At 38.5% G+C, this 27,008-nt stretch overlaps 1 protein-coding gene across 1 annotated transcript; it reads right to left on the reverse strand.

The window, feature by feature from the left end:
* On the reverse strand, positions 1-24,809 carry Usp16 (ubiquitin specific peptidase 16). Its single transcript, XM_029564906.1, is given in 16 exon segments — positions 1-222; positions 331-487; positions 2,567-2,653; positions 3,687-3,781; positions 5,276-5,921; positions 6,846-7,064; positions 9,640-9,746; positions 11,049-11,127; positions 12,129-12,216; positions 12,492-12,622; positions 14,096-14,191; positions 14,706-14,893; positions 16,399-16,502; positions 19,035-19,138; positions 21,148-21,326; positions 24,685-24,809. Coding segments are annotated over 16 exon segments (2,466 nt in total). The 5' UTR covers positions 24,746-24,809; the 3' UTR covers positions 1-97.
* Positions 24,810-27,008: the final 2,199 nt, after the last annotated feature.

Here is a 27,008-nt window from a genome sequence, read left to right on the forward strand (position 1 = left end):
TGTACTTACATGAACATGATTTAGTCTTTAATATTTTATTGTTATTACAGCCAGTATAAAAGCCATAAGTGTATTTCTAGAGAAAGCACTTCAGATATTACAGTATTCTCTCATAAAACAGGAGGTATGCTTGTGAGTTTAGTACTTTAGTTACAGGCACAGCTTGCACATGTGTATCACTGATATGAAACCATTGCCCTTTGGTTGATTCCATTTCAAAACCTGTCAAAAAATATATAAAATTCAATACAAGTGGAAAGACTGAAGTTCATTGTTTTTCTAACTCTGGAAACAATCTACTAAATGCCTGAATTATCCAAGACAGCTTACCTTGTGGAATTTCACCATGAAGAACAAGATTAGAGAGATGACTGTTGGCAGTCCTTGTCTTGGCATAGGCAGTGTAGTGCCCTGACCTCATAGTACCACTGTGTTCAACAACTCCATATAAGGAATATAGTACTCGTGTGCTTTCTACAGCAACATTCTTTAAAAATGAAAAGAATCTGAAGTTATTTCCTGTCCCATTTATACAGGTGTCCTTGGTAAGAAAAGTTCACACACACGGGTCTTTAACTTTGACTTTTGTAAGTTCTCGTCGATCTGAACTTTCATACAGAGACATTTCAAATTTTAGTAATACTGCTATTAATGTGCTTATGACTTCCCTGGTACCAACAAATAATCCTTTTCCAACTGGGAGATCACCGGTGGTGTCTTTCTGTCTATCTGCATCTCCACTCATGCACTTTTGGTGAGGGGAGGGGAGGGTCTCACCGGGTAGCCCTGGAACTTGCTATGTAGACCAGAAAGGTCTCAAACTCACCTGCTTCTACACACTGGGTTTATTAAAGGCCTGCTCCACCACACCCAGGTAGCTGTACCCTGAGGCTTGTCCTTGGCTATGTCATTCATATCTGCCAGGCGCAACACAAAGGACACCACCTCATTTTGAATCACCACCAATGTACAGATTTCCAATCGACACCCCCCCGCCCAGGATTAATCTTTCTGCCCTGGGCATGAGACATATATTCCAAATGCTTCCTAGATAACATAAGCACACAGGTGCCCATAGAGACCAGAATTCAAAGTATCTCAAGTTGAACTCATTTTCCCCACTTCCCAACCTGTTCTCCCTGTATTTCCTGTCTTAATTTATAACTTCCATGTGCCCAGTCTACTCAAGCCAAAATCCAGGAATTCTCAACAGACTCTGCCTGACCTTGTAGCACCAATCATAACTCTGTTGAACTTACCTCCTTAAACATTCCTCCACTCTCCCTTCTGCTCTACTTTAGCCTTACTTACTTACTTACTTACTTACTTACTTACTTACTTACTTACTTACTGGTTGAATTGATCCAATTCCTTCCTAACTCACTGCCTTTTTAAGTCTGTTCTAAAATCTGGCTTCTACACTTCAGCAAATCATTTGTGTAATATTCAATAGGACTTGATCACTTTACTCCTTCACCACTTTTGTGACTCTCCATTACATAAGGCCAAGTCTCTGGGCATGGAAGCTCTTATTCCCATCTCACTTCTTCGGCTTCATTTCCCTATCCTTGGCTCTGGAAGTGTAGAACTGTATACTGCCAGTGTCTGGCAGGCGCATAGTGTTACGCTTTTATTCCTGTTAATATTTTTGCTGGAAAAACTTTTATCCTGATTTCATCATACTAATTTTTACACCTCCTTTAAGTATTGGCTGAGACATTCTCTATTTGATACAGCATTCCCTGAAACACCAACATGCTGCATCCTGCATCTCTTCCATGTCCACCAATCCTCACATTCAACCATAGTAATCTGAGATTAACATTGTATCTGCCCACCTTTTGTTTTTTCCCTCTGTCTTTTCAGACAGGGTCTCTATGTAGCCCTAGCTGGCCTGGAACTCACTATGTAGACGAGGCTGGCCTCCATCTCTCAGAGGTCCGTCTGCCGCTGTATCCTAAGTTGGGATCTCATCTAGTTTTATGCCCTCAACAATCAAGACAGTTTTTGCCATAATAATGGAGATTCAAAGTAATACTGCTCTAAAATAATCTTCAAAATGACTCATCACAGATACTGAAATGATAAAAGGTGCAGTGATCAAAGTCTCCCTTAATAGCTGTAGGCAAGCACTCCATCACTAAGCTATGTCCCCAGCCAGCCCTTCAAAAATTAACTTCAGGGGCTGAAGAGATGGCTCCGTGATTAAGAGCATTGGCTGCTCAAATTGTCAACTTGAGCCAGGTATGGTGGTACATGCCTTTAATCCCAGCCTGGTCTACATACCAAGTTCCAGGCAATCGGGCTACAGGGGGAGACCTTGTCTCAAAAAGACCAAAAAACAACTTCATGAGATAATGGAGTATGTATGTATAGTTAGGCTATAATTTCTCTTCATTGTAAGAACACATTTTTACCTACCTTACATTTAAGGGTACAAAAAGGAGCCAAATCTAAGATTTCCGGAAACTTTATGTGTCTGTTAATCAACTTCATGAGATATTGGAGTATGTATGTATAGTTAGGCTATAATTTCTCTTCATTTTAAGAACACATTTTTACCTACCTTACATTTAAGGGTACAAAAAGGAGCCAAATCTAAGATTTCCGGAAACTTTATGTGTCTGTTAATTTTGCGTAGGTTAAAACCAGCCTGAAAAAGGACAATAACAGATTTTCTTTGGGAGGGAAAGCTTTTCAGATTAAGTAATTATCCCTCTGATGCCCAAAGAACTCCCAGCCCTAGTCAAACTTCTAGGGAGACTCTTCCCAACCAGAACTTGATTCCAAGTTGTTATTTTCTCTTAGCATAACATACACAGACACACACACACAACACAAAAGCTACTCCCATAATTCTCCGTTTCTGCTTTAGTCACAACCTCCCCCTAAGCAAGAGGAGACGCAGAGATTTTGACTTCCTAAAATTCAGCAAGAGCAGCAGATTTTGCTATGAAGCATTTTTCACCTAATGTTCTAATCAAGCTTAAGAAATTGCTGATAGGGGCTAGAGAGATGGCTCAGCAGTTAAGAACACTGGTTGTTCTTGCAGAAGACCCAGGTTAGAATCCCAGCATCCACATGGCAACTAACAACTGTCTGTAACTACAGTTCCAAGGGATCTGACAGCCTCTTCTGTCTTCCCTGGGCACTGCACAACACGGGTGCACTTACATGCAGGCAATACACGCATATACATAAAAATTAAAAAATATTTTTAAAAAATAAAAAAAGAAACTGGTAATAAAGGCCCACCCAGTTCGTCAAGTCAATACCAACCATAAAAGGGGAAATGCCCTTAAAATCCGAAAAGTACTTTTACAGTTTGGAGAATTTGAACGCTGTAGTAGTGATTTTCCAGAAAAGGTCACCAAAATTAGGAAAATCTAATGTACGTCTGTTTAGTAAAAGTTAATAAAAATAAGATACAAAACCAAAACAGAAAAATGATTATATTCCTAAGTGTAAGGTGTAAGTAGTAAACTGGTATTCAGAGTAAGATACTAATAAACAATAATAGAGTTCTAGTAAAGGACTATCTGAATTTCTCCCCCTGGGTCTGACATGCTCACACATTTTAGTTTCCTACTTCTTTGAAATCAGAATTAAGAAAAAACAAAGCACAGTAGAGACAATAAGAAAATAGGTGTCACATATTTAAAACAAATTGGAGGTAACAAGGGTACCTGCTGAAATCTCTTTAAATGAAGAGTGAGAACAGGAGGAGCCAGAGAAATCAGCATCTGCTTTTTGGCATTGGTGTAAACATGCTTCCTTTCACCTAAACAAAGTTGAAATTTCAGCATGTGAAGATTTTCAACCTCCAAAACATTCAGATTTGCTACAAAATCATTTCAAACATCTAAAGCAAGGATCAACAAACTTCTGCAAAGGACATGATAATATTTGGGGTTCTATTAACCAAAAGGTAAGAATCAAAGTTTTAGTATTTATATATATATACTTTCCATAAATACTGAATAAAATCTAAATACAATAATTGAATCTGATTTTACCGTATTAGAATGGAATTGTATTAAAGAGCATACATTTTGGTTAATTAGGGTTCAAAATGAGTGTTCCCTATATCATCAAATCATTTATACTTACCTATAAAAATATTTTTGAGAAGAGAAGGTTGCATGGTGGCACATGTCTGTAATCCCAGCACTAGGAAGGTGGAGGCAGGAGGATGGCAAGTTTGAGGCCAGGTGGGGTTACAAAGCAAGACACTATCTCCAAATAACTTTATTTTGAAGACTTAAAATGCACTTCAGGGGCAAACTGCACAAGGCCCTAGGTTTAATCCCAAACACCAAAAACTATACTTTTGAAAAGTGGTACATAAATCAGATGTCTGGAGGTACTTGACATATCTCCATCCATTAAAAAAAAAATGACCAAATTAAAAAACACTGTATCAAATGTTGCCTATGTATCTTAGCTTCCCAGTATCTGCTCTAAAATAAAAAGTCATAAAATCAACACTATTCTTTTCTTTTTTTAAATATGTGTATGAGTGTATTGCCTGCATGTGTGTGAGTGCACCCGTGTCATGCAACGCCGCAGAGGTCAGAAGAGGGCTTCAGATTCCTGTGGAACTGGAGTTAAGGATGGTTCTTAGCTGCCATGTGGGTGCTGGGAATCAAACCCAGGTCCTCTGCAAGAGCAGTCAGTGCTCTTAACCGCTGAGCCTTCTCTCCAGCCCCAACACTATTTATTGTTTATGTCTAGATGTAAATAAGATATGACTTTAAAATACTCGAGCTCTAGTAAAAATTCTTACCTGTGATATCCTCCCCACTTTTAATCCTATCTAAACTTCAAAAGAAAAAAAAGGAGGGCCAGAGGGGAATTATCAGTATCTTTCTGTTCCATATTTAGGGGACATAAGAAAGCACAGTCCTCTTGCCTACTTGATTGAAAAACACCAAGGGTGACAAGTGAGATCAAGGCCATCACAAATTCTGTCAAGGAAATGAGCATGTAGAGAATCAGCCACTATCTGTAAGGATGCTATTATGACAGCATGCCAACAAGTTAATTGACACACACAGACAAGAGAAAAAGGCTGTCACACTTTAACTGCTGCTGGGATACCACAGAGTACTAGGCACCTCAATAAAGTTCTTTCATCCTTCTGTTAAAATATTAACACACGAGAGCACTCACACGCTCCAAATCTTGGCGTGATAATAAGTCACAAGTATTCTGCCTACAAAATACACCTTTTACTATTTTATTTACAGTGAGAAAATATAAATACCTTTAATACCTTTTATATTTGCCTTTGGTCCATTACACTGTCTTCTTGTGCATGCTTCACACAGTAGTTTATTCGCATCTTGAAGTGTCTCATTACGGGTGAACTGATACAGACAATGCTGGATTGAATACTCATCAGTACTAAAAGCTTCCCTGTTCGCAAGAGTACAGAAAGCAGTTTCTGGATCTTCATTTACAACCTCATACACCTTTGTCCCAAGATCATGACTGTCATTCAGAATCTCTATATTTATTTCATCAGGATGAAGAGCAGCATTCAAATTAAGGTTTTTGAAATCACTGGTAAGGTCTAGTTCTCCACTGCTCCTTTCCTCCAGGCAGACACCATTTAAATTCCTGTCAGATGTCAAAACCTCCAGAGCACTATCCATACTGACACCACTCACACCTAGTTCCTCTGGGGAGTTTTGATTGTCAGTTGTATTTTCTATCGTTTTCTCTTGGCCATTTAAATCTTTTAGATTAACATCGATTTCTGTATGTGTAACTTCCTCTTGTGAAATATGGTTGGAGTCAATATCCACTTCTCCCACGGGTGACATTTCAGCCTTACACTCATTTTCAGTGTGGTCAGTAGCACAAATATTGTTTAGATGAAGAACTTTCTCTTGAATTTTTTGTTGTCGTCGTTGGTTCTGTGAAAAAAGCATAAAGAATCAAAAAGAGAGAAGTAGGGATGATGAAGAGACAGACCGAGATTCAAGAGAGGAAAAGAATGCACATATACCACCTCAGGTTTTGTCTCTTATGAAATATAAATCAGTTTATAAGGAGTTTACTCTCAAATTCTGATTTTAAGAATTCCTTTATTATCAGAGTTCAAATAAATTATAGTTGAAAATTCTTCAAATCAAATCAAGAATAATCACTGTTCATCAAAACATTGCTCCACTGGGGAAATAAAAATTTGAGCAGTGACTTCTGTTCTATGAGAGGTGAACTAAATGAGCTCTAACTGAAAACTGGCAGCCAAGTACCAAATTATGTGTTGATGCTGACTACTCAGCAGAAAGATGTATTGACATGAGTTACATTACTAGATCCAGTCTTGCTGAGAAGACAGCAAATTGAACACTAAAGGATGCACAAGTACAGGATGGATAAAGCATTCTGGAAAGGGGGGAAAAATGGACTAAAGTTAACAAAGAAGCAAGAAGCACACGAACACACATGTACAAAAAGAACAGTACAAGATTCTTTTCCTCACAAAATTTACCTTTGTGTAGGGGGACAGTTACCAGGGGAGAAAGCACAAACAAGAAGCATAATGATAAATATATATGAAAATGAAAATGTCAGCCGGGTGTGGTAGTGCACACCTTTAATCCCTGGCAGAGGCAGGCGGATCTCTGTGAGTTCAAGGCCAGCCTGGTCTACATAGAGAGTTCCAGGACAGCTGGGGCCACAGGGAGACCCTGTCTCAAAAAGACCAAAAAAAGAAAATGAAAATATCACAATGAAGCAAACTCAATGCTCTGCTGTTTTTAATCATTAAAAAAAAAAAAACCAAATATACGATAAATGAAATGAAAAGCATGATTCTCTGTAGAGCTACCCACCTTAGCTTGCTTTTTGGCTTGCTTCTTTGCTTTTTTCTGTAAGTGCTTACTTGTTCCTGAAAGAATATCATTTCTTGCTTTCATGTGACTGTCATCATCTTTTTCGTCCTCACTGTCTTTATCTTCTTCCTCCATTATCTTTTTCAGATTTTTATCATTTATACTTTTCTTACCACACTGAAAATATGGAGAAAATATTGATAAAAATTAAGTTTACAACTACTATTTGGTGAAAGAAAAATTCATGCATCCCAATGATTTTTTACTCCTACATTAGGCTTATTTTCCTTAACATATGAAATGTCATATGACAGACAGCAATCTTACATACTGAGAAAACAAACAAAACAGCAGAAAAGCAGTATCAGGGGCTGGAGAGATGGCACAGCAGTTAAGAGCATCTACTGCTCTTCCAGAGGACCAGAGTTCAGTTCTTAGCACCCATGTTGGGTGGCTCTTGAACACCTATGGCTGCAGCTCCAGGGAGATCTGACACCTCTGGCCTCCACAAATAGCTGCCCTCACACATACACACACACACACACACACATTCTCTCTCTCTCTCTCCCTCTCTCTAAATGTAGATACATGCTGTAGCATGTTGTATTAATGTCCTTTCATAAGTGCACTTTCTGTAAGTGGTTTATATAATTCAGACCCAGCATTCTTTTCTTTCTTTGCATGTAAATGATACGTTTTGAAGAAAAGAGAAGGTAAAAGTTTGATGACACTTCAGCTACTAAGTAACATAACAATGGATTCCTAGTTGATATGAACTGGAACAAACTAAGATAATACTTTCTAGTTACTGTTTATGCACCTTAAGGTATAGGGAATGTGGCTAATCTTAAATAATGAAGATAGTTATTTTAATATGAGAAAAATACTTTCTTATATAGTAGTAATCAAATTACTACCCATAAAGAATTCTAGAGGTGCTAGAGAGAAGAACGAGCTCTTGCACATGGCTCTTGGCACCCACATGGTGACTAACAGCAGTCCAAACTCCAATTCCAGGTGTTCCATCCCCTCTGGCTTCCATTGGCATTGCAAGCACGTGGTGCACTTATGTACACAGAGTACAAACACTCATACACATAAAATAAAAATAAATTAAAAAAAGAATGATGAATTCTAGACATACTCTCGCCATTTTGTGTGGATGTTGGGAAGTCAAAGGATCTATATGAGTGTGGACTTTTCCAGCACATCAGTAAATACGGGGCGCCCACTCTTCTGTAAATAAATCCCCACCCTGTGCTCTGTTAGCAAGCCTATGAACTAGTTAGGATTTTCAAAATAAATAAGTAAATAGCTAGATGGATGGATGGAAAAAGAATTCTAGATACATCATCTTTTTTTTTAATATTTATTATTTTTATTTTATGTGTATGAGTGTATTGCCTGCATGTATGTGAGTGCACCTGTGTCGTGCAATGCCGCGGAGGTCAGAAGAGGGCTTCGGATTCCCCTGGAACTGGAGTTAAGGACGGTTCATGCCACCATGTGGGTGCTGGGAATCGAACCTGGGTCCTCTCCAAAAGCAGTCAGTGCTCTCAACTCCTGAGCCATCTCTCCAGCAGTGGTGGCACATGTTTTTAATCCCAGCACTCAGGAGGCAGAGGCAGAGGCAGGCAGATCTCTGTGTGTTCAAGGCCAGCCTGATCTACATAGTGAGTTCCAGGTCATCTAGGGCTACAGGGAGACCCTGTCTCAAAAAGATTAAAAAACAAAATTTATTTTTATGTGCATGAGTATAATGCCCACAGATGCCAGAAGAGGGTGTTGAATTGCCTGGAATTAGAGTTATGGACTGTTGTTAGCCACCACTTGGGTGCTAGGAACTGAACCCGGGTCCTATGCAAGAGCAGCCAGTGCTCTTTACACTGGAGATGGAGAGCCATCTCTCCAGCCCCAATGTATATATATTTTTAAAAGTAAGCAGTATCCCCCATAACACCTAACATGCTAAATATATAAATAAATAAATAAATAAATAAATAAATAAATAAAAAATAATTCTTCAAAGCATAAAAATTTGCTCCTTAATAATTAGTAGATGTGAAAAACATTACTATTGAAATCTACCTGATGACTTTATATCCATGCTCAGATGCCAAGGAGCTCAGAAAGTAACTGACTGTCACTAGTAATAATCAGATATATAGGGATTAGAAACGCATTTTCAAACATCAGAAGAGATTCGCATTAACCATTATATATTAGGATTACTCTAGAGAGGAGGGGTAGAGGGCTTTAATAAACAAAATATTATGAAATCTGAAAAGAAAAAAATTACAGAGTGTTGAAGACTGGGTTAGAGAAATAATTAAAAGTTAAAAAAAAAAAAAACTGCTGGGCGCGGTGGCGCACGCCTTTAATCCCAGCACTCAGGAGGCAGAGGCAGGTGGATCTCTGTGAGTTCAAGTCCAGCCTGGTCTACATAGTGAGTTCCAGGCCAGCTGGAGCTACAGGGAGACCCTGTCTCAAAAAGACCAAAAAAAAACCCAAAAAACTAAATTTAGGAATGCTGATATTTCTAGTGAAGAACCGTAAACATCTTGACAGTTCATAAAGAATATCCCATGAAGGCTGGACATGGTAGTCCATGCCTTGATCTCAGCACTCAGGAAGCTGAGGTAGGATGACTATGGTGAGTGCCTGGACAGTCTGGGTTACATAACAAGACCATGTCTCAAAACAAACAGACTGCCCTACAAAGTTGGACATTTATGTTTTAGGAAGGAACAGGGTTTAACTATATTCATAAATACTAATGTATAATCCAGCCCACATGACCTTCACTTACAGTCCTGCATTCATCACACATGATTGTACTAGTTAGTTCACCACCAAAGATGCGGTCCACAAAACTTGGTACTGGCTTTTTCTTTTCATAATCTGTAGCAACAACAACAAAAAATTACAATTAATTTGAAAGAACCAATGGAAGAAAAGTTAAAATGACTTACCTATCTAGATCTTAAATTTTCATATTTAATTTCCTGTCCAAAAAAGACATTTTCCTCTATTAATAATTACATTTCTATTTATCAGCATCTCTATCAGTAATCAGACTGGGCTGACACTGCAGTTCCTTTGCTCTAGTGCTCACCTCTAGTATTAAAAAATACTTGGAGAAAAACGCATATAATTTGCCTTGTGAACTCAAAATTGAGTATGCATATAATTTGCCTTGTGAACTCAAAATTGAATACCTTTTGTACACACGTACACACACACACACACACACACAAAAAAAAAACCTGGTAACTACCTCATATAAAATGTTCCTTTTGATTTTTAGTCCCAGATATGATTTTGTTATTTTGTTGTTTTTTTGATAAATTTAAAATAAAATAACATCTTATTATCTAAACACTTAATTTTCCAAATACATGAAATGTTTAAGCATTACTCAAATGACAGAGGCCTGTACGCAGACACTTTTAGGAACAATGGTGTCAGAAGGCACTATTTCCTTTGCTACTGGCCAGGCTCTACAGGATGCCAAGGACCCAGAGCTGCTGAGTTGACCAGAACCTGAGCTTTACAATACTGTATCCCTTAGTTACTGTGGCCACTGAAATTTAATAAAAATAAAAATTTAGTTTTCCAGTTGCACCAGTGACATTCTATTGCTCAACAGCCACATGCAGCTAATGCTGTCTACACAGGGCAGCATACAGAAGAGATCCATCATCATGTTCAGTTCTATCGAACAAAGCTAGGCATCGTGGCTCACAACTGAAATCCCAGCACTCAAGGAGCTGACCTAGCCAAGTTTAAGGCCAGCCTGAGCTACACAGAGAGTTCTAGACCAGCCTGTGCTAGAATGAGACCCTGTCCTAAATCCTTAAATGCCACATGAGCTCCATGACTAATAACCAGATACTGACAATTCATATAGTGTCCGTCATGTATGGCTGCTAGCTATAAGCCTAAGTTTCTAAAAAATAAAATTATGTTACCTCAATTCTATCTTCACAGATTTCAATATAATATATATAAAAGACTATGCCACAAGTTAAAAATTGTTTCAAAATATTGACCCTTGGAATACGAAATAATTTTTAAAATTCAATGGTAAAATGGAGAAATTGTGTTTATAAGTGTGGATTTGAAATACATGTGTCAGTAATGTTGTCCTAAGGGGCAGAGGAATTCAACTATATTGTTTTAGTTCAAAAAGTCAGACATTACCTTTAACTTTATTTTTTACTTCTTCATCCAATTTTTCAGTAGAATTACCAAATGCTTTAAGAATTCCTTTACTCACTCTCTAAAAGTAATAAAATGGATATATATATACTATTAAATTTTTAATTTTATAGTTATTTTCCTTAGAAAATATGTAATAAATTCAAGAAAGGATCAAGATGTAGCTCCCCAAATTTACTAAAATAAATGTTAATGTTTCCCGAATCACATTTTCAAAATTAATTCAAGGAGCTAAAAAGAAATTATGCCTTAATTATTAAGCCTATAAAGCAAACCCCTGCATAAAATTACTCTTCCTATTTGAAGATCTTAGACCTAGTCAAACCAAAGCTCTTCAGGACACGCCCACCTCCTTAGGAAAGACAGTGAACCCAAGAGCTATAAGGACTAGCTCCAGCACTTGACGTCCCACTGTACCATTACTGAGTGACCTTGAACTAAACGTTGGACTTCTCTATGCCTTCACTACACCCATCTATGGGGTAAGAACATAATCTATCTCATAAAATGGTTGTACAAACTGGGTAAGATAATTCATACAAAACACAGAGCACTACCTGGTATAAGTGCAGAATTAGTTATTACCACTGTTATCAGTACAATTATTAATTATATCTATGCCTCCAAAATGCATTAGTTTATATCCTGACAATTAGCAAACCTTTTTAACTCCTGCCTCTTATCAAAATGAAAATTCTTCCCAGATTCAAAATGCTGTATTAGATAATAGTGAGAAAAAGAGGAAGTGTGTGCTGTAACAAGGAACCATTTGGGAAGAAAACACTGTCCAGTACTCTGCGACTCTCCTGGAAGAGGCTGGTACCACAGAGCCCTGACAGAACAATACTGCTGCAAGTCCCAGGTAAACAAAGGCATCTTGAAAAAGAGAACCATCCTAATTCTCTGGATTTATTTTAAAGAAATAGACTGGCAGGAAACCTGCTGTAAATAAATGTTCAAAAGTACAAGGGTCTCAATGACTAGCCTCTGCTTTAATGACTCCTAGGATAGCACAGGCAGACAGGTCATGAGAATATAAAAAGGCTCTCAGAATATGCTAACTTGGTGTTCTTCTGCTCTCATCCCATCCAGTAAGTAGCGAAGTAGCTCCTGGCTATCTTGCTGTTGGTAGCCTTTGAACCGCACCGCTCTGCAGAGAAACAAGAAGAAAAGCAATGATGAGTCCACTAAAATACGTCCAAGTTTAGGATTATATCCCAAATAACAGTATTCTAATTTTCTCAAAATCTGTGTTTGGTCTAGTAACAAATACCCTTAGCAGATTTTATTGTCACATAAAGTATGTTGCTTGCTTTTAAATTCTAATGATATATATTTACTGAGTTGGCTCTAATGTTTTTAGTTTTAAAACTAATTCTCAGCATCTTACCAATGCACTGAAAGCACAATGAAGTGGATACTCACTTTTTACAGACCTGAGAAAAGAGCTCTCTAGGCGTCACAATTCCCTTTTTGGTCTCTTGCATCTCATTAAGAAACTGGCTCATGGCTAAAGTGAGAGGGCCTGGAGGCTCAAGATTCACTTCTAAAGGTTCCTGAATATTAAGAATAAAATTACTTCAGTCAAATGTTGGAATCATTTCCTTAACTAAAATGTAACTAGTTAATATATTTTGCCAATATTCTGAGAGAGCTGCCTATTTAAACATTTGAAAGGCATAGCAAAAGAAACTTTCTGGTCAAAAACTCTTATGAAAAATTCAGCTCTGGGCCAGAGTTGGGTAAAGCTCATGCTGTGCAAACCTGACAACCAGAGTTTGATCCTCGGAACTCATGTAAAGGTGGAAAGAGAAAATCAACTCCATAAAGTTGTCCTCTGACTAACACATGCATACTGTGCCACACATACTCCCACCCATACAGTAATAAAAAATAACTGATTTTCAAAAATCAGCTCTATTTTAGTTTTAGATTAACAGGATCTTAGTACCTAAGAACTGAAAAAGCCAAAGCAAAAATATACATAATAAAAATGGGTAAGGCAAAATTTATTTGGCTACACAGTACTTAAGTCACATAGAAACAACGCTACCCTGGGACTTCACAAAAACCAACATTCCCAAGAAGAAAGTGAACTACTAATACATAAAAAACCATATCATACACATAGCAAGCAAATGTAAATCTTCTTATAATATCTATTAGCCTGAAATTGTTTAACTTATAAACCAAACAAAAAGGCAGAAATGAGTTCAATTCTTCAAAACAATTTAAATTACGGATATTCACAAAGGAGAAAGTTACTCATAAAACAGCTTAAAGACTTTTTTACATTTATTTATTTGTGTATAGGAGGGGCTGCAAGTGCTGTGTCAAGGCATGTGGAAGTCAGAGGAAAACTTTTGGAGGTGGGTTCTCTCTTTCCACCATGTGAGTCCCAGGAATCAAACTCAGGTCTTCAGATTGGAAGGCAAATGCTGTTAATCAATGAACCATCTCCCTGGGCCAATTTAAAAAAGACAAAAATACAGCTGAGCACACACCGCCAATCCCAGCACTTGGAAGACTGAGGCTAAAGGATTACCACAAGTTGAGGCCAGACTGGACTAACAGCAAGTTCTCAGGCTAGCCAAGGCTACAAAGCAAGAACCTATCTCAAAAAAGAAAAAAGGGAGTGCTGTGATGCACGACTTTAATTCCAGCACTTGGGAGGCAGAGGCAGGCAGATCTCTGTGAGTTCAAGGCCAGCATGGTCCATAAAGTGAGTTCCAGGCTAGTGAGAGCTACATGGTATGATTGTCTCAAAAAAACAAAACAAAAGGGGCTGGAGAGATGGCTCAGTGGTTAAGAACACTGACTGTTCTTGCAGAAGACCTGGGTTCGAATCCTAGCACCCACATGGTAGCTAACAACTGTCTGTAACTCTGGTTCCAGGGGATCCAACAGCCTCTTCTGTCCTCCTCGGGCATTGCATGACATGGATGCACTTACCTACATGCAAGCAATATACATGTACACATTAAAAAAAAAAAAAGAAGAAAAAAGGTTAAATAAAATAAAATACATACTGTTAGTGCCAAATCAGGTGGTTCTATTTTCACAATTGTTCCAGACATTCTCACTTCTTTTATTAGTTCTCTAAGCACTGGTGTTTGTGACAAGTTCTATAATGCAGGACAGAAAATAAGGACAATTGTAGAATTAGCTCACTCAACTACTTCCTACCAAAACAGAAAATCACAATCAACACTGGTATCTTTATTGCATCTCTATCTAGGACAGGAAACATTACAACATGCTCTTTTCCCTTATGTGGTTCACAAAAGCAGTTTTGAATTTACACATCACTTTGGAGGGACATCTCCTATGATAGGATGAAGTATGTTCCCACATCCCCATCATAATTCTCTCCCACCACTTGCTACCACTTGCTAGCAATACCATGATTATATTTATCAGGTTATCCTGGGCTTCCCTTATCCAAATGCAAGTCTCATGAGATGGCAGAGGCTATGATTGTGTGAAACCTCACTATGTTAGTTTTTTACAATAAATACTTTGTGTTTACTTTGAAAACATAGGAATAGATTATATGGGAAGATCAAAAAAAAATGTAAATTTCAGACTCTAGAGGGAAAGGGTGAAATTTTTTAAAAGGGAAGAAAAAGCCTCTGGCACCTGCATAACTGCATTGAAGAAACACGTATTTCCCAAGTTACTGAGTCCTTTCACGGTTACTTGGGAAGCAGAGTTCATGGGAGGATTTTCTTTAGCCATGTTTTCCTTTTTTTCTCTCTCGTGTTCATTTTTACTCTCTTTCTCCAACTTTTTATTTTCAAGTTCAATGTTCCCATTATCTTTCTCTGCTTTAAAAAGGAGAAAAAGAAGAAAGATTTGGCAAGATTTGCAATATACTCATATTAAATGCAAAGTTACACTTGGAACACAGTACTAGTGACTTTGCCATTTAAGTAAGTAAAGGTAAACACACATAAGAATCAATAAATATTCAGAACTGATAAAAAGTCAACAGTTTGACAAACGTTTGATACAAATGTTTGGTACAAATCTTCCCTTATTACATATTTATTCTATATAAATGAATTTATCTTACCTTATAGAATTAGAACCAAAACAAATAAAGAATGTGAACATAATGTTTAAATGAATTCTACTGACCAAAAATTAATTCTGACAAAAATAACAACTGTGGCCCTGAGAAACATACTTGACACCACAAGCATCTAAAAAACAAGCTTAATGCAAATGCTATAGGCCAAGGCAATCCTCTGAACTCTCAGGAAGAACCTGAGACCATTAGGACTTACTAATCAGGGCTGAGGATGTCGCTCAGTTGGAAGAATGGCTGCCTAGCATGCATGAAGCCTAGAGTTTGACTCCTAGGACCTCCTAAAACCAAGAATAGTGGCACATGCCTGTTATCCCAGAGCTTGGGAACTAGAGGCAGGAATATCAAAAATTCATCAAAGTCTGGTTCAAATACGTGAAATCTGCTGAGGGGCTGGGGTGAGGAGTGCTATGGGGGGTTGCAGATGGTGGGAGGAGATCTAAATATGATCAAGATGTAAGATGTATTGAAAAATTCAATTAAAAAGAAATGTTCAAAGTAATCCTTGGCTACCTAGCAAGTTTAAGGCCAGCCAGGGCTACATAAGACCCTATTATCTCTAAAAAAAAAACCCCTACAAAACAAATAGTTAAAAATCTTCATTTTAACCAGGCGTGGTGGTGCACACCTTTAATCCCAGCAGAGGTAGGCAGATCTTTGTGAGTTCAAGGCCAGCCTGGTCTATATAGTGAGTTCCAGGCCAGGCCACAGGGAAACCCTGTCTCAAAAAAAAAAAAAAAAAAAAATTTTTTTTTTCATTTTACTTAAATGACAGAAACTTTTCTATTACAAAATGTGCCATACTATGTACAATATAAAGTGTGTCTACAGGAAGGCTTTGGCCAGGATTATGAGACCAGGGCCTATTTCCTCATCTTTAATCAAGGCCCTTCATCACATGTGACTAGCATTTCTCACATATGTTCAATTCTAATCCTCACAGAGGCAGATATTCTCACTCTTTTATATTCTGAACCAAAAATAAGTTCACAGTTTAAAATGAGCCATAACTAACATTACCAGCTAAATTCAATACTAGGCAATATAATAAATAAATCTAAATCTAAACAAATAAGCTAGGGGTAGTGGCATGCACCTGTAAACAGAAGGCTGAGGCAGAAGGATAGCAAGCTCAAAGTCAGACTGAGCTATATACAAGTTCTGTCTCAAAGTAAATGAGAGAGTAAATAAAAGCAGCTACATGAATCAACATTACAGTATCTATTAAGAAAAAATTTTTACCTGATTTGGGAGTTGTAATACCAGATTGTTTTCTAATATAATCAACCACTTGGCCTAATCGGTTTGAACTACAATACTGTACTTCCTCATCGCAGATGTAACACCTATGATAGAGAAGAAAAATGACAAACTGACCACCAAAAGAAAAAGAGACGGGGCTGGAGAGATGGCTCAGTGGTTAAGAGCACTGGCTGCTCCTGCAGAGGACCTGAGTTCAAGTCCCAGCATGAACATGACAGCTAAAAATGTTCTGTAATTCCAGTTCCAGGGGAGCCAATGCCCTCTTCTGACCTCCACCGGCACTGTACAACACAGGTGCACTTACATACATGTAGGCACTCATACACATAAAATAAAAAATTAAAGTGACAAATTATTATTGGTTTTTGGTTTTTGTTTTGAGATGGGGTTTCCCTGGAGCCCCAGCTGCCCTGGAACTTACTATGTAGACAGGCTGGTCTTGAACTCACAGAGATCTGCCTGCCTCTGCCTCCTGAATGCTGGGATTAAAGGCATAAGGCACTATGCCTGACAAGAGTGACAAATTATATACTTTGGGGAGCCCTAAGTGTTTAGCTACCAAATTATTCTATTAGAAAAACTGAAAATAGGGCTGGCAAGATGGGTCAGCGGGTAAAAGCACTTGCCTCAAAATCCTGAAGACCTGAGCTCATTCCCCTAAACCCCTGGTAGAGAAGTGACTCCGGAAAGTTGTCCCCTGACCACCACACCCACACCCACATGCACAAATACATGTAAGCTTTTTAAAAAAATATTTTATTATTTTTATTTTATGTGTAGGCGTGTATTGCCTGCTTGTAGATAAGTACACCTGTGTTGTGCAATGCCCGTGGAAGACAGAAGAGGCTGTCGGATCCCCTAGAACTGGAGTTATGGACAGTTGTTAGCTGCCATGTAGGTGCTGAGATTTAAACCCAGGTCTTCTGCAAGAACAACCAGAGTTCTTAACGGCTGAGCCATCTCTCCAGCCCCACATGTAAACTTTTTAAAAAAGGAAAAACTGAAAATAAAAATTGCTTCCTTGGGAGCCTGGAGAGATGGCTCAGTGGTTAAAAGCACTGGCTGCTCTTGAAGAGGACCTACACCCACACAGCAGCTGACAATTGTCATTAATTTCAGTTCCAGGGGATCCACAGGCACTGTACAAATAGGTACACTCACATACAAGTAGACAAAACACTCATATACATAAAATTAATAAATAAATAAGTAAAGCCCATGTATTGCTCTTCAGAGGGCCTGAATGTGGTACCTAGCAATGATATCAGGGGGCTCACTCACAACTGCTCTAGGGGATCCTATATCCTGTGGCCTCTCCATGGGCACCCAATATATATACACAAGTCCATACACAGACACACACACAGTTAAAAATAAAAAAAATTTTTTAATTGTTTTTCTAAGACTATGTATACTAACTGAATTATCATTAATAAAATCAGCCACAATTATGGCCATATATACATATTATAAAAAATTGCCACTATTTTATTAGACTACATACAACAAGCATGAGGACCTGAGACTGGCTCCCCAGCAGCCATGTAAAAAGCCAGGCAACTCTGCACATGCCTCTATCTCCAACACCAGACAGGCAGTCGGGGATGTATCCCAAGAGCTCCCTGGCCAATCAGCCTAGCTTTCCCTTCAAAAAGTTTCTGCTTCGGTGAGAAACCTTGTCTCAAGGCAGTAAGGTGAAGAGGAATAGAGGAAACAATGAGGCCTTCATCTGGCCTCCCCATGGGCACACATGGCTGTGTATACGGAACATGAATGCAATACATACATATACCAAACACAGTCTTTTCTACACATAATTCAAACTACAGAGTCAGACCAACAAAATTAACAGATTTTACAATTGACAGTTGGTGTTCAGTGAATACTGCAGTGAAGTCAGTTTTTAATGAAATAAAAATCTGTTTTTAGGGGGCTGGACAGATGGCTCAGTGGTTAAGAGCACTGACTGCTCTTGCAGAGGACCCAGGTTCAAATTCCAGCACCCACATGCCAGCTAACAACCATCCATAACTCTAGTTCCACGGGATCCAATGCTTGCTTCTGACCTCCTTGGGCATTGGACTACATTGGTGCACTTACATACATGCAGGCAATGCACTTATACATATAGAAATTTTTTAAAGATGTTTTTAAGCCTAATCCCAGTACTTGGGAGGTAGAGGCAGGATCTTTGTGAGTTCAAGGCCAGCCTGGCCTACATACTGAGTTCCAGGTCAGCTGGGGCTACAGGGAGACCCTGACTCAAAAAGACAATAAATAAATAAATAAATAAATAAATAAATAAATAAATAAATAAATAAATAAAAGCTGTTTTTAATGATGTTAAAATGTAGGAAACACAAAATAAAATACTGGCCTGACAATGTTTTCATGTAAATCAACTTAGTCTTTTACTATATTCTCATTTATCTAAAAGTTGTTCTTCCCTAAGCAGTCTACACACTACTTTTCTGTGTTGTGCAGTACTAAGTAAAGCTTCTTAGGATATCACTTTCTAGCTTTCTGTGATGGCAAAGAAATACTATAAAAATCTAAATTTCACTCTCCAATATTTCATATAATCTCCACTCTATAGGCAAGGAATGGAAGCTCACCATACACTCCAGTTGTCCAAACTAAGAACCAGACAGTGAAGCTCAGATCTTGGTGTGGTGTAGTGCTTCAAGGCATGCTGTTCCTGAGAATCTCTGCCACAGCCCTAGAGAATCATAATCATAAACCTCAAAGCCATAAAACTCACCAAATGAAGAATTCATAATCAAGCACTAATACATAATTTCTTCAAGAACTCTTACCATTTTTGCATTTTTAAAAGTAACACGTTAGGGTTGGGTGAGATGGTTCACTAGGTAAAGCATCTGCTCCTAAGTCTGAGGACCTGAGTTAAATCCCGAGGATCCATACGGTGGAAGGAGAAAACCAACTCCTGCAAACTTGTCTTCTGATTTCTACCCCAGCCCTCAATTACATACACATGCACACAAAATGAATAAATCTCAAAAAAACAATGTTAGGCTCCAGAAAGAGTCTGGATTCTGTTGAAATTTAAATATCCACAGACAACTGAGGCAATTTAAGAAAAACAGTATTTTAGCACTAACATCACTCTGCCTTTCCAATTTGTACTTTACAGTCCCAATTAAACCACATGACCTCAGTGGTAGTACACTTGCCTAGCACGCACAAGGCCCTGGGTTCTGTTCCCAGCACCACAAAAAAGAAAAGTCCAGTTAAACAATACAAATACAGTCACCCATCGGATCTGGTTTCATCTCCTTAACAGCTTCCTAAAAGATTCTCTTTACCTCAGCCTCTTTCATCATATACATATTAGTTTATTACTTCTTTTTTTTAATATTTTATTTTTATTATTTTTATTTTATGTGTACGAGTATATTGCCTGCATGTATATGAGTGCACCCGTGTTGTGCAATGTAACAGGGGTCATAAGAGGGCTTTGGATTCCCCTGGAACTGGAGTTAAGGACGGTTCATAGCCGTCATGTGGGTGCTGGGAATCAAACCCGGGTCCTCTGCAAGAACAGTCAGTGCTCTTAACCTTTGAGCCATCTCTCCAGCCCCTAGTTTATTACTTCTAAAACACAGGTCTTTTCATGTTACAGTACAATTAAAATACTATGAATTACTCTCTTAAACTCATAAACAACATCCCCTGTCACTGGACTACCTTTCCAGTTAACCCCCATCGTCTCCTATTTGGCTAAAAACAGTCAGTCCACACAGGTGCTTTCCCAAATGTAGAATTCTGTTCACGTTATTCCAGGAAACATGGTGCGAAGGGTGACATCCTTATTTTCTATTTTGAGTTAAAGTTACCACTATTTAAAAAGATGTAGCACATTAATAAAAAATAAGTGCTGACTGGGGGTTGGAGAGTTAACAGCTTAGCAGTTAAGAGCACTTGTTCTTGCAAAGGACCTGGCTTCAGTTCCCAGCACCCACAATGGGAAGTTACCTGCTTGTAACTCCAGTATGACACCCCTTTCTGGCTTCTGCGGGCACCTGCACACATGTGGTGCACATACAGACAAGCAAGCACACACACATACACATTTTAAAAACAAAAAAAATTTAAAGAAAATAAACAATGTGTTAACTGAAGAACCCACCCAACAGGCACAGAAGACATTCACCTAGAAGTTGTATAAGCTTAATTCATAAAGGAACAGCACCAGATTCTCTGCCACCAGCTAGTTCTATCACTTCTAAGCACATCTGACTGTTTTCTATCTGAATGAGGGTACCAACTCTAGATCACACTGTGTAGCTTGATGAGAGCTCACAGACCAATCCACCCAAACCCAGAATTATCCTCAATGAAAGAGAGATACCTTGCCCGAGATTACAACTTCTTTCCAGGATTAGATACCATCCAGCACAGGCATAAAGGCCTGACCCCTTGCTTCTATTCAGGACACCAAAGGCCAGACACTATTGTATAATCCACTGATGCCCTCTTGCAAATGTTTCATCTCCTTTTGACTACTCCTACACCCGCCCCCACTCGTTACTACTGTGGTACTTGAGAGCACTCTCCCAAAAACCCAATACACAAAATCCCAGCCTCAAAATCACTTTGCCAGAGAATAAGATCTACATCACAGTCTTTTAGGTACTTTTACATAAGACCTATGAAAACAAACTAAGAGTTTTCCAAAATCCCATACTGATGAAAATCTAAGCATACCTGATGGCCACATTTAAGACATAGCCAAACTGAAGGATTTTCTTCTGTTTCTTCCTCAGAATTACCTTTTACTTTATTGTCTGTCTTACAGTCTTGGCAAATATTCCATTCCACATTCACTAAAGCTTTTTTCAAATTACCTTGTTCCAACCCTTTTCTAAGATGTTTGCACACAGGCTCTACTGAAAAAAATAAAAAAGGAATACATAAGATCAATGAGTTTTATTATTAATAGTAAAATGTACCCAAACTTAAAGATTAATTTACTCTATAAATAAGCTTTTAGAGAATCAGAACACTTCAATGTTGTTTCACATATGAATATCATGAGGTGATTATATGAGAAAGATGCTTTCATATGGGTGGCAGTGCTATAGTAGGGCAGAGCCTCACACATGTCAAAATGCACTCTATCAGAGGGGCTAGAAAGATGGTCCAGTGGTTAAGAGCACTAGCTGCTCTTACAGAGGACCTGCATTCGATTTCCAGAGCCTACATAGTGCCTAACAACTGTCTATAACTCCAGTTCCAGGGGACCTGACACCCTCTTCTGACCTCCTCAGGCAGGGCATGACAGAGATGCACCTACCTACATGCAGGCAATATACTCATACACATAAAAAATAAAAATAATTTTTTTTAATGCACTCTTTATCAACTGAGCTAAATCTCCCTAAAAAACAACAGGCCCAGAAGAAAATATCATGTCAGCAGGACAGGCAGTATTTTTGTAATTTCCTTTCTTTTTTCCTTTGTAATGTTGGGGAAAGAACCATGGCCTCAAATACTAAGCAAACACTCTACCACTGAGCTATACCCCTAACCCTAAAAAACAGATTCTGTACAAATGTGCTTTTAAAAATATATATTTTTATTTCTGTATATATGTGTGAAAGTATGTGCATGTGGATGTGGATGGGTGGGTTGTGGAGCCTAGCCAGAGGACAGAAGGTGTTGATCCCTTGGAGCTGAAGTAAAACATGTTTGAGGGACACCTGGCTTGTTGCATGAGTGCTGGGGTCCAAACTTCATGTCCTCAGGACTGCACTTGAGCCATCTCTCCAAGCCCAAAACTTGGCTTTTTGAAATTCTAAATATAATTGCCACTCCTACAAATCATTCCATTTATTTAGCTATCTTCTTTTTTAATAAAAGAGTGGTTTTTTTCATGTGTATGAATGTTTGCCTGCATGTGTGTGTACCATGTATATGCCTGGTGCCTGCAGAGGCCAGAAGAGGGTGTCAGATCCCCTGGAACTGGAATTACAGATGGTTGTTATTCACCATGTGGGTGCGGGGAACCAAACCCAGGTCCTCTGCAAGAGCAACAAATGCTCTTAACCACTGAGCCATCTCTCCAGGCCCCCCTTTATTTGGCCCTTTTCTTTTCTTTTTTGGTCTTTTTCAGACAGGGTCTCCCTGTAGCCCCAGATGGCCTGGCACTTGCTATGTAGATCCACCTGCCTCTGCCTCCCAAGTGCTTGGACTAAAGGCATATGCCACTACACCTGGCTCTGGTTATTTTCTTTAAAGGTCCGTTATTAGCCCAGCGTGGTGGCGCATGCCTGTAGTCCCAGCACACTTGGGAGACAGAGACAGGCAGATCTCTGTGAGTTCAAGGCCAGCCTAGTCTACATAGTGAGTTCCAGGATAGCTCGGGCTACAGAGAGACCCTGTCTCAAAAAGACCGAAAAAAAAAAAATAGTAAAGGTCTGTTATCGTACTTTTTATTAAGCGTTCACTCACTTATTCAATAACACCTACTATAGCCTACAAATTACACTAGGTCCTAGTGAACTTCAAAGTGACCAAAACACACCTCTTCTCTTCTGGGTAGTTCATATTCTATCAGGAGCAGCAACTAAATAAATCAAAACATAAGAATCTCCAAAACATGGAATGAACAGAAAAAATGGCTAAAGGCTCCATTCCTATAAACTGTGTTGTGTTTTACATATACTATCTCATTTAATTCTCACAGTCACCTAGAAGGAAGACACTATTATTCCTAATAACAAAAAAGAAAAGTAAGATAAGTACCTAAGATCAAATAACTACTAGATAGCTTTATCAGAATCTGAAGTCAAGTCTCTCTGGCATCATAAAAAAACATGTCTTCAAGTAGTGAAGAACAAGCTGAAAAGGTCAATCCCACATATAAAGGTGTATAAAAACGAGTGCTATCTCCCTAAATGGTGGCGTCGTAAAATGTCTAAAAATGATAACTGAACTGGAGCCTGGAAATTGAGCTAGGGACAAGGGAACAAAGGCTTTGAAGGCATTCTAAAGGGTCTGAGCTGTCTCAGGGAAACTGGAGTCTTAGCAATTAGTCAATGGCACAGCTGGCTTTATAGCCAATGGACACATATCAAGAAAAATAATACTGTTGCAAATAAGATCATGCAGAAACACTACTGAATCCCACTAGTTTTCCCAAGAGGGGAAAAAGAAATATCCTTTAAAACACCAAATTAGTGAAGATGTTTACAAATGATACTGCCTAGTACTGGCAAAGGTTCAGGAAACAAGACCCATTTTTTGTGCTGTTCAGGGACCTGTACATTAGCAAAACACTTCTGAATGGCAATTTAGCAAGAGAATCAAAGGGCGTTGAAAATTGCCATGTGCTTTCATTTTATTTCTAGGATCTGTATCAAGAAAACAAGCAGCTAAGCACAGATGTACAGCAACAAAGCCTGGTACTGTTCCATTCAGAACACTGAAAAGTTCAAGACTTCCCCAGTCTGTAACAGGAGACTAGCTCACTAGATTATGAAATATACAGCCATAGTCCTTTATATCAATAGAGTAGGGGATCATTAAAAACTAATGTAGGCTGGGCGTGGTGGCGCACGCCTGTAGTGCCAGCACTTGGGAGGCAGAGGCAGGCGGATCTCTGGGAGTTCAAGGCCAGCCTGTTCTACATAGTGAGTTCCAGGACAGCTGGGGCCACAGGGAGACCCTGAAAAAAAAAAAAAAAAAAAAAAAAAAAAAAAACTAATGTAGATGATGATCAAATGACACATACATACAAATATTAAAATAGGGCCAGTGAGACAACTTAGCAGGTAAATGCACTGGATGTGCAGACCTGATGACCGGAGTTTGACCTCCAGAACCCTGGTGGAAAGAGAGAAAGCTACCCCTGCAAGTTGTCCCTCTGACCTCCATACATGCACTGTGGCACACCCACACCTGCACTCACACACACATATCATATACACAAAATAATAAAACAAAAATTAAAAAGAAAGCCGGGCGTGGTTGTACACGCCTGTAGTCCCAGCACTCAGAAGGCAGAGGCAGGCTGATCTCTGTGAGTTTGAGGCCAGCCTGGTCTACATAGTGAGTTCCAGGCCAGCTGGGGCTACAGGGAGACCCTGTTTCAAAAAGATGCCCCCCAAAAAAAAAATTAAAATTAAATGAATAGCAAAATACTGATAATGTAACAATATACACTTTGATATGATCTTATATGTGAAAATATCCATTTAGGGATATTGACATTGCTTTAAAGAGTCAACAGATGAAATTTACCTGAAGACTCAGAGGAATCATCAACTGGAACAGTTTTCCCCTTTGTCCGTTTCTTTCCCATGCTGACACTTTATGGATTGCTTACTGACACAAAATTACAATCTAGAAAACAAGATAAAGTCAGCTTAACCAAAATCACAAAGACAAAAGAAAAAATGCTTTACATGGTCTAGGAAATACAGACATATAACTAAGCCACATTCAAGACTTTACACGACTATCATACTTCATAATTTACAAACAGCGCTGGCACATACCATTAAATTTTTAATAAGAACTCTGAAGTGCATAGAATAGAGTATTATCCTGGCTTTCAGACCCTGGGAGAAAGGTTCTTAGCCAAGTTAGGTGGTTTCCAATAAATGTAAAGATAAGTGGAGAGTCCCAAACTTCTTACACCCCTCTTATGCCTCAATGCCTACTACTGAAAGGTATTCAACTCTCACTACATAAACTTTAAAATTCTGAAAACAATATGCTCAGAGTTTTCAAAAATTTGCAAAATAATTTCAAAATGAAGTATTCGTGCCAAAATCTCTTCAATGACTTGCAACAATTTCTTTATACCTGAGATGCCTATCAAAATCTGATTCAACAAATGGAAAGTAGGTTGTGGAGAAAACACTCCCACTTAATTCCTTTTTACAGGGACTCTGCCACTAAACTATACCCGAGTCCAACTTCCAATTAATTCTTATCTTTAGCTTTCATTATCATCCTGTGTACAGTCTTATTCCTTCATTTGGCTCTAAAGAGGGTAGTGTAACTGAAGGAAATTCAAAGAGCTTTGTATAAAAAATGAGAGCCAAATCAAGTCATTATTCTTTTAATCTCTGTACACCTTTTTGTTATTCTTTTCAGTGCTGGAGATTAAATCATGCTAGACAAGATGCTAGGCAAACACTCTACTACTGAGCTAAGTCCCCAACCCTTTACAAGCATGTTTACAAAACAAACCAATGGGAACTAGGGATGCAGATCAATTGGTAGAGTGCTGGCTTATACCATGCATAAAGCCTCTGGGGTTGAATTCCCAGCACCACAGAAACCAGAAGCAAGAGTATCAAAATTGAAGGTCATCATCAACTACTACATACTGAGTTTGAGGCCAGACTGGGATATATGAAACCCTGCCATATACATATACATAACACACACACATATACATAACACACACACACACACACACACACACACACACACCTATATACATAACACACACACATATACATAAGACACACACACACACACACGAACACAAAGTATGCAGGGCTGTGTGTAAAAATGTGGTATATGAGGCTGGAGAGATGGCTGAATGGTTAAGAGCCCTGACTGTTCTTGCAGAAGACCTGGGTTCAAATCCCAGCACCCACACCATGGCTAACAACCATCTGTAACTCTAGTTCCTGGGGATCTGACACCCTCTTTTGTCCTCTGCAGGCACTGCTCCACACAGGTGAACTCACGGACTTACAGTTATGCAGGGATAACTATATTCATACACATAAAATAAAAAGAAATTTAAAAATTTAAGGTATCTTTTTAGAAAAAAAAGCATCCAAATTCGTTCTCAAATAATGCCATTTGTATCACATCATTCTTTGACTAAAGCATTTAATGGCCAAACAGTGTAAGTTCATACTCTGGAACTTGTCCCTTTTAATTTGGCCCCAGTGCATTGGCAATCCTGACTCCCATAACTCCTCAATAAAAACAAGTATTAGTTATAATTAAATGTGGTTTTGATCTTCAAAATGCTTCCACAAGCATTTCATCTGAATTTCACAATTCTTTAAATGAGGACACTCACTAAAGGAAAAAAAAAATCATAAACAAAATGATGAAGGAACACAAAGTAAGAGATGTAATTAAATTTAGTTCTTTAGGTTCTAAGATCACAATTCTGTTCCCTTCCAAACAAGTCCATCTTTTCAGTATCCTCTACTCCAAAATATCTGCCCCATCTTCTGCGTCTAACACCTAAGAGTTTTCTGTCTGTCCAAATCTTACCAATTCTCAAAGCTTTCCATATTTCAGTGAAGCTTTAAGAAAAGTCCACACCAATAATTGCTCCAATGAACTTCCCCAAGTGCATAGTACGCACTACCCTCTTGTTCCTTTACCAGATATTAAACTGCCTTTTTTTTTTTACTAACACCTAAGAGTTTTCTGTCTGTCCAAATCTTACCAATTCTCAAAGCTTTCCATATTTCAGTGAAGCTTTAAGAAAAGTCTACACCAATAATTGCTCCAATGAACTTCCCCAAGTGCATAGTACGCACTACCCTCTTGTTCCTTTACCAGATATTAAACTGCCTTTTTTT

The sequence above is a fragment of the Nannospalax galili genome, unplaced genomic scaffold (assembly GCF_000622305.1).
Source record: "Nannospalax galili isolate Female #2095 unplaced genomic scaffold, S.galili_v1.0 scaffold136, whole genome shotgun sequence".
Classification (NCBI taxonomy): domain Eukaryota; kingdom Metazoa; phylum Chordata; class Mammalia; order Rodentia; family Spalacidae; genus Nannospalax; species Nannospalax galili.